This window comes from Coregonus lavaretus (assembly GCF_964263955.1).
Source record: "Coregonus lavaretus genome assembly, chromosome: 30".
Taxonomy (NCBI): domain Eukaryota; kingdom Metazoa; phylum Chordata; class Actinopteri; order Salmoniformes; family Salmonidae; genus Coregonus; species Coregonus lavaretus.
In genome coordinates this window covers 15925647-15935279 of record NC_140017.1, presented here as the reverse complement: position 1 = coordinate 15935279, position 9633 = coordinate 15925647, and the positions used below count along the sequence as shown (strand labels likewise).

At 42.6% G+C, this 9633-nt stretch overlaps 1 protein-coding gene across 1 annotated transcript; it reads left to right on the top strand.

The window, feature by feature from the left end:
- Positions 1-1422: 1422 nt before the first annotated feature.
- Positions 1423-9245, top strand: LOC311105632 (rhodopsin kinase grk7a-like; the record flags this gene model as incomplete). The annotated part of the gene is made up of 4 exons (XM_084147834.1): positions 1423-2016; positions 3879-4316; positions 8435-8712; positions 8909-9245. The coding sequence occupies 4 exons, from the start codon at positions 1423-1425 to the stop codon at positions 9243-9245; spliced, it is 1647 nt and encodes a 548-aa protein (XP_084003960.1).
- Between the last annotated feature and the right edge of the window lie 388 nt (positions 9246-9633).

Here is a 9633-nt window from a genome sequence, read left to right as displayed (position 1 = left end):
TAAGTAATTGTATGACCCCCTTAAAATGTCTTAGTATCATCAAATAATGATCTTGACTAAATAACATACTTTTTATAAGTTGAAAATGTGCTACATAGAGAGACCTAATTTATTATAAACCCTATTATTAGACATAAATGATCATACATGCCTATAACAAGGAATAATGCATTATACATCTCGGTAAAATGTTACCAAAAGGAGTATCTTTCTGACTGCCTTTTCCTGGTAAGACAAAGACTATCTATGTCAATAGCCCAGAGGTTAGCAGTACACAGATGCACAGATTACGTGGTGTGCCATAATGGTTGAGTGAGCTCATCTTTGAGTTTCAGTAAGAGCACTTCCATCAGAACAGTTCAGAGTATACCTATTAAGCTTGAGTGGCAGGTTATATAACCTGATAACCTGAAGGTGAGAGAGCCACTCCACTGGGCACTGGCTGCCACAGGGTGCTGGAGAGGATTTTAGAATTATGTTTAGGCTACACCTAACAACGGATTACTACACACCCTACCCTACTTCCCACTGACCCCACACACATAACCCCTGACCCTAGTACACTTTCATCCATTCTCATGCTCCACACCTGAGAGAATTAGTGGGCCTCAGACACATTTGACCCGAGACCGTGGCCTGATCCAGGTTATGTATTTGCCTTGATTTGATTACATCAGAGATTATATTGATCTAAAACTTGATTAATCTGAATTTGTTATCCTATGATTACATCATGTGTAGCTGTTTATTGACAGAATGGCCTCCTGCTTTTCAGCATATTGACATAAAGAATAGGCAGAATATGAATATAATGAAAACTGCTTTTTTAATACAAGTCTAGTGGAGTCTGTGTAAATGAATGTGTTCTCTTCTCATAACAGAATAGAAATAGCCTATGGCTGAAGTGGTTCTTCTAGGGAGATCTTTTACTACTTCTTGACAGAATTGAATACACAGTAGCGTAGGCTGTCTATGTCATTAAATCCATGAATCTCCTAAACCAGACATTATTAATAGTCCCTCATCACCTCAATGTGTAGCCAAATGGCTTTTAACTCTTTCGTTTACGTCTTTCTATCCATAATAATTATGACAGCCAGGTCAGCACCTCACTACAGTTATGCTGGCATTGTCCCCATCTAAATTGGTAGCTCGCTAAATATAGACAGCCCAAAGCTTCTTAAGAAACCACATTAGTTCCTTTCCGTGAGCAGCGCCCATGAATGAGCACACAGACACTTAACTGTTACTTAAGAGAAAATCCCTCATGTGCTTTTTAATTCCAGGGACCTGGAGAGAATTGGACACACTACAGGGAAAGAACATAGTCTTAGCATCGCTTTACAGCACCTTAGCAGCAGCATTCGCTCCCTGTTCAGCCACACCGTGTAGTAGGGACAACCCAACACAGCAACAGCCAACATGTGTGACATGGGGGGATTGGATAATCTGGTGGCGAACACGGCCTACCTTAAAGGGGGCGATGAAAAGGAGATGAGGAAGAGGCGGTGCAGCCTGTCCCTGCCCAAGCCAGAAAAGTGCGTGTCCATCCGCGCCGCGGTGGGGAAAGAATTTGAGATGCTCTGCGAGAGGCAGCCCATAGGGAAGAAGTTCTTCCGGCAGTTCCTCCTTGAGTCCAACCCACAGTATGTGGCGGCTGCAGAGTTCCTGGACGAGCTAATCGACTGGGATTTGGCGGAAGGCGCTGGCAAAGATAAGGCGAGGACGAACATCATCAACAAGTTCTGCAAGGCTGACTCCAAGAGCTTCCTGTCTTACCTGACAGGAGAGGTAGCGGACAAGTGCAAGGCGGTGTCGGACAAGGATTTTGAAGACGTGATGATGGGCAAGGTGAAGGATGCCACACGGGAGTACCTGAAGGAAAAGCCCTTCACAGAGTACCAGACCAGCCCTAACTTTGACAAGTTCCTGCAGTGGAAAGAGTACGAGAAACAGAAAATCACTGATAAGTATTTCCATGAGTTCAGGACCCTGGGAAAGGGAGGCTTTGGAGAGGTAAGTCCACACAAAGTTTAAAGTGCAGCTGCCTAACTGACAAAAGTAGTGAAATATTACAGTTCTAAAATGTAAACTTGAACACTGTTTTAGCACTGTTTCTAAGGGTACGCAACAGTTACAGTGAGAATGGGGATGGTACAAATGATAAGGGATGATAAAGAAGTCACTAAAAGGGATAATTGTTTGTACCTCATCTAACTACATACTGCCCAGCTAACACATTTGGTTCCTTGAAAGTTGTGGGAATGTTACGTTTTTGGTTTCCAATTGGTTCTGGCAACGAAGCCATACGTTTCCTGACCGGTAAAACTGAATGTTTTTTTCAAATGTTCTGAGAACGGAATTAAAAATTTCACCTCTTCTGGGAACGTACATTTGTAGGTTGCAGGGAGTTTCTGAGAATGTTTTACTATGGTTCCCTGAAAGTTTTCCTGGGAGGTTTTATTAATGTTCTGAGAACATGTTTCAATAAGACATTTAATAACACTATTAGCTTAGTTTGGGTTAACTGTTTTGAACTCCAAGCACAGATGGGACACATGGAAATTCCTTTGCTTAGGTGTTTTTTTTTAATTGTGGCACGGCGTCAGTGAGATTCTTTTGTTCTCTGTCCATGGAATTAGTCCACTGTGCCACCAGGATGGAGCTAGCATGCCATGTTTTTTTTACTCATACAAAGCTGTCAATTTAAGCCTATTCAAAGATACCCAATTTCAAATGAAACAGGCACTCATTAAGATCAGGTGTGGCCAATTAGTGGGCACGGGCAACACACCTAAACACACATAACAAGATAGAGGATAGAGTTTTGTTGATACTGAGAATGGAACTTATATGTTTTTAAATAACATTCTTAGAATGTTCTCTGAACATTACTAACATTTCCTTGTGGTTTTTATGAAAAGTTTGAGAACATGACTTTAAATAGAACCATGAGGAAACCTGTAGGAAACGTTATGCTGTATTACTGAAATTCCAACAGAGGATCATTGTTTCTTAACGTTCTCAGAACAATGTGAGAACATTACTTTAAATAGAACCATGAGGAAACCTGTAGGAAAAATTATGTTGAAGTACTAAAATTCACACAGGAGAACGTTGTTTCTTAACGTTCTCTGAACTATTTGAGAACATTCCCAATGTCAAACCAGTTGGAGAATGTTCCTAAAACATTACCAACATTTTAATGAAATGTAACCATGTTTGAACTTTTAGGAAACATTCTGGTAAAGTAATGAAATATATTTTTGGTCAAGTTCCTTAAAGTTCGACTTTGGGCAAAAACGCAATAATAACGTCTTTAAACTGTAAAACTGATCAATGCACCATCCTACCAAGTCATTTAAAGCTTAAAAACAAAATGGATGTATAAGATATTTGGCTACAGAAATGCAATTTCTTACCAATCTCTAAAACTTCCGTCCAAAAACAAATCCTGTGAAATGACATCAACACATACTGGAGGAGTTCCTGGCTAGCTAAAGTGGCTTGCTTAGCTAACGAACTAGCTATGTCGGTCACGGCGTGCATGACCAGAATGACACATCGACGAACCATCGATGGCACACCCCATTTCTGTTTAAACATTTAGAAAGGGTGGAGTTGGACCATTTGTCGTGCCCAAAGTCAACCATTAAATGTGCTGAGAATGTTCCAAAGCCAAGCAACTATCCTGCACCATTCCCAGAAAGTTGTGGGAAGGTTGTATGCTAAATAACCATAGGACAATCACGCTCTCACCAAGCTCTAAGAAACATGTGGTTCTCAGAATGTTTTGTCCTACCTGGGTTACGTGCTAGCTGGGGGATCTTATCATACATTTATCAGACATATTAGTTTCAGTCCCTCTCTCTGCATAGGTGTGTGCTGTGCAGGTGAAGAACTCAGGCCAGATGTACGCCTGCAAAAAGCTGTGCAAGAAGCGTCTGAAGCAGAAGAATGGTGAAGGCATGGCGCTACTGGAGAAGCAGATCCTGGAGAAGGTCAACAGCCTGTTCCTGGTCAACCTGTCCTATGCCTACGACACCAAGACCCACCTGTGCCTCGTCATGACCCTGATGAATGGCGGCGACCTCAGGTACCACATCTACAACATTGGCGAAAAAGGCCTTGAAATAGACCGCATCAATTACTACATTGCACAGGTCACCACAGGAATCCTCCACCTGCACGCCATGGATATAGCGTACAGAGACATGAAGCCAGAGAACGTGCTACTGGACAGCTTCGGCCAATGTCGACTCTCGGATCTGGGGTTGGCCGTGGAGCTGCCTAGCGAAAAGACCATCAATCAAAAGGTAAGGGCTCTGATAGGCTGAGATTAACTCCTCGTCCTTGTTGTTTAATGACTATACGTTAACAACAGTGATTGAGTTGTTTTTAGAGTTAGGGTGAGATGACATGGTATTTCATGTGAGATTACATGGTATTATGGATAAGGATATATCTATGGATAGGGATCTATCCATAATACAAGGGTTTTACATCATTCCCATCCCACTGGGCACAAACCTGTTGAATCAACGTTGTTTCAACATAATTTGTCAACCTATTTTGATGTGGAATCTACGTGGAAAATACAATGGATTTGAAAAAACGAATCAATGTAAACTGTTGTTTTGAGGGTGAAATTTCAACCACGGGATTATGTCATCAAGTTAACCAAATTTCAACATAGACAAACCATGTATCAAATATGTTGAATTTATACCTTTAAGACAACGTCAGATCTTCAATGTTATATCCACTATCAGAAGAAGAAAAAACAATAGGCTGGGCAGCACCTCCTGGAGAATTGATCTACAGTGGGGAGAACAAGTATTTGATACACTGCCGATTTTGCAGGTTTTCCTACTTACAAAGCATGTAGAGGTCTGTAATTTTTATCATAGGTACACTTCAACTGTGAGAGACGGAATCTAAAACAAAAATCCAGAAATTCACATTGTATGATTTTTAAGTAATTATTTTGCATTTTATTGCATGACATAAGTATTTGATCACCTACCAACCAGTAAGAATTTCGGCTCTCACAGACTTGTTAGTTTTTCTTTAAGAAGCCCTCCTGTTCTCCACTCATTACCTGTATTAACTGCACCTGTTTGAACTCGTTACCTGTATAAAAGACACCTGTCCACACACTCAATCAAACAGACTCCAACCTCTCCACAATGCCCAAGACCAGAGAGCTGTGTAAGGACATCAGGGATAAAATGGTAGACCTGCACAAGGCTGGGATGGGCTACAGGACAATAGGCAAGCAGCTTGGTGAGAAGCCAACAACTGTTGGCGCAATTATTAGAAAATGGAAGAAGTTCAAGATGACGGTCAATCACCCTCGGTCTGGGGCTCCATGCAAGATCTCACCTCATGGGGCATCAATGATCATCAGGAAGGTGAGGGATCAGCCCAGAACTACACAGCAGGACCTGGTCAATGACCTGAAGAGAGCTGGGACCACAGTCTCAAAGAAAACCATTAGTAACACACTACGCCGTCATGGATTAAAATCCTGCAGCGCTCGCAAGGTCCCCCTGCTCAAGCCAGCGCATGTCCAGGCCCGTCTGAAGTTTGCCAATGACCATCTGGATGATCCAGAGGAGGAATGGGAGAAGGTCATGTGGTCTGATGAGACAAAAATAGAGCTTTTTGGTCTAAACTCCACTCGTCGTGTTTGGAGGAAGAAGAAGGATGAGTACAACCCCAAGAACACCATCCCAACCGTGAAGCATGGAGGTGGAAACATCATTCTTTGGGGATGCTTTTCTGCAAAGGGGACAGGACGACTGCATCGTATTGAGGGGAGGATGGATGGGGCCATGTATCGCGAGATCTTGGCCAACAACCTCCTTCCCTCAGTAAGAGCATTGAAGATGAGTCGTGGCTGGGTCTTCCAGCATGACAACGACCCGAAACACACAGCCAGGGCAACTAAGGAGTGGCTCCGTAAGAAGCATCTCAAGGTCCTGGAGTGGCCTAGCCAGTCTCCAGACCTGAACCCAATAGAACATCTTTGGAGGGAGCTGAAAGTCCGTATTGCCCAGCGACAGCCCCGAAACCTGAAGGATCTGGAGAAGGTCTGTATGTAGGAGTGGGCCAAAATCCCTGCTGCAGTGTGTGCAAACCTGGTCAAGACCTACAGGAAACATATGATCTCTGTAATTGCAAACAAAGGTTTCTGTACCAAATATTAAGTTCTGCTTTTCTGATGTATCAAATACTTATGTCATGCAATAAAATGCAAATTAATTACTTACAAATCATACAATGTGATTTTCTGGATTTTAGATTCCGTCTCTCACAGTTGAAGTGTACCTATGGTAAAAATTACAGACCTCTACATGCTTTGTAAGTAGGAAAACCTGCAAAATCGGCAGTGTATCAAATACTTGTTCTCCCCACTGTATATACAGCTACCCTTTGGTCTCCCATCCAGGGTTTTAACCAAGCCCAGCTATGATATTTCTCACTGACTATTACCAATGTGCTATCTTGGGAATGACTGTTAAGAGATCTCCACTTAAAAACTAGATAGATTCACTGTTGCTGTTGAAGTCATTCCAAAGGGTATAGGTTTAACAGAGCAAATGAAATGTGGCCATACTTTATTACTCATATATCATCAATTATGCTATTTAAGCCTATATAGCATTTGCAAAGTCATCAACAGCCATTGTTTCAATTAAACTCAGAATTAAACTAAAAATAGATAACACAATAGGCCTAGGGTTTCAGGCTCTGGTTGATTTCAAATTGTATGATATTTAGTGATATTGAATTGTGTTTTGTTGTCAACGCAACCAAATATCAACATTTGAAGAGATGTATCTTCTGTTTGGATAGTTCCATCTTTGCCACTGACTTAGTCTGGCTGTAATTCCAGTTTGGCTACAAATTAATAGTTGACATGTTGGATTCTCAAACAGAAATCTAACTTAAAGAATAGGACTAAATCTAATCAAACGATTTAAAGTGCATTTGAAGTTTGATTTGATTTAGTCCTATTCTTTAACTTTGGTTGTTGGTTGAGATGGAGACGTGAATCCAACATATCAATTATTAATTTGTAGACAAACTGGAATTAAACTTTCCAATAAGAAGATAAATCTCTGAAATACAACAAATAGCTTATTAACTTGTCGTCAAGTTAACAAATGATATGTTGAATTCACGTTTCCAACTCAACCAAAAATAAAAGTTAGAGAAGTGGATTAAGCCAGTGCCTCAGATGGAACTATCCAAGCAGGAACTATCCTTTAAATGTTGATATTTGGTTGCATTTGTCAACCAAACACAATTCATTATTACTTTTGTAATCCAGTAAATAGCCTAAAGTTAAGGCTTTCTACCAAGTTAATGTAACGTTCAACCTTAAAATGAATAACACATCCATGACCACGTTTTGAGGTCTCTGTAACTATACATTTATTCTTATGTAATCATGGAAATTCAACTAACTTTTGCCTCTTTTTGAGTGGGTGAATATAGGTTGTAATCTCATTGATCAACGTCTCAACCAAATATTCCCCAATTATCCACTTTGAAATGACGTGGTGTGCTCAGTGGGATGTGACCTGTTCCACGTTAGTTACCGTCCATGACATTGACCTCTCTGTCACCCTCTACGACTCAGGCTCCCTATTGAGCCATAGGAGGGACACTTCTATCCACACTCATATACAGTCGACTCCTGATTAATGCAATGACATTCAAATATCTGAGGAGCCAATAAAAGGGATAGCCTATATTTTAATTGGAACTGGTCCGTGAACTACAATATACTTCACTCTCGTTAACCTGCAGTCACTCACTCACTGTTCAGTGAGACATTGGGGCCTAAAACAGGCTTGTCCCATTGGGGATTGGCCTTGACCAGGGGCTCAGTGCGTTAGCCCCCAGCCCACTAATCTTAGCATTACTCAGAGGTGGCTGGGATCTGTCTGCGAGGAAAGGCTCAGTCCCATTAGGTATCCACTCAATGGAGAGTGGTGCAGCCTCAGGGGGGCTCAGGTCAGGACATGGCCAGGATAGAGGGCTCACTGAGGCTAGTGCAGGGGAAACCTGGTGCAAGCATGTGGTGCTGATGTAACGAAAGAGCTTTGGTAGAATTCAGGGATATACGGTCCCTGATAAGGGGCATGGTGAGCATAAGGGTAGATTGGCATATGTAAGGGTGGAATCAATTAATCAATCAATCAAAAGTTGTGCTATGCCACAACCAATTTGCCACTGAATAGCTCAACTAAGTCAAGTATTGTGCTCTAGTCCACAGTTGATATAACACTGAACATTTTGTTGCTATGGTATGGAACCCTAGAACTAGGCCTAACCCCTCACTTCTCTTTCTCTGTTTCCTTCTCTGTCATCACACCTCTGTCCTCTCCTCCTCTCCTCCTCCCCTCCTCCCTCTCCTCAGGCTGGCACAAGTGGCTACATGGCCCCAGAGATCCTGAAGAAAGAGCCTTACCGGATGTCAGTGGACTGGTGGGCACTGGGCTGCAGTATCTACGAGATGGTGGCAGCTCGCCTGCCCTTCAAGGACTATAAGGAGAAGGTGCAGAAGGAGGAGGTGGCACGGCGCACCCTCGAGGATGAATGCAAGTACGAGCACAAGAACTTTGACGAGGGCACCAAGGCCATCATCGACCTCTTCCTCAAGAAGAAGATTGATGAGCGTCTGGGATGCAGGACCAAGTAAGAGCTGACCACAGTTTCAGCCCGGAGAGATTCCTGAGTACATGGCTGGACCAGGAACAACTCTAGGGCCCTCTAGAGGTTTTTCTGGTCAGGTCACATGTTCAGGAAAAACACCTGGCTCTAGGTATCAGGTCAGGTGGTTTTGGGGGGAATGTATATTTCTCTGACTTCAGTGTGTTTCTCTGTCATCCAGGAACGAGGACCCAAGGAAGCATGAGTGGTTCAAGGGCATTAACTTCCCTCGACTGGAGGCAGGGCTGATCGACCCACCCTGGGTTCCCAAGCCCAACGTGGTCTACGCCAAAGACACGGGGGACATCAAAGACTTCTCAGAGATCAAGGGCATCGTGTTTGACGACAAAGATGACAAATTCTTCAAGGAATTCAACACGGGGGCGGTGCCCATTGCCTGGCAACAGGAAATGATTGACAGTGGACTTTTTGACGAGCTGAACGACCCAAACAGGAAAGAATCGGCCGCTGGATTGGACGACGAGGAGAAGAAATCTAAATCCTGCACGCTTTTATAAAAGCCCCTATACTATAGATAGGACTTTGTAATTTTCAAAGCTATCTCATTAAGAACACTGTAACGATAAACATATCCACAAAAAAGGTGTGAAGTGGTAGTAAAATCCAGGGCCAGGTCAAGGAACATATTTCCACCACTTCACACCTTTTTTGTGGATATGATATTTCCTGCTCTCCTACATTGTAATGATCATGATAAACCACAGCACTTACGATGATATCAGGAGTCGATAAGGTGATATAGGTAATTTTGTCTATATCATTGGGCAGGGTCAGTGTCTGTGGTAGAATCAACAGGAAAGAGCTAGACTAGAGCCAGAATGGGGACTGTGCTTTACAGGCACTGGCACAGTTGCAGTAGCAGGCTTCTACCACAAGGTGTCCCCA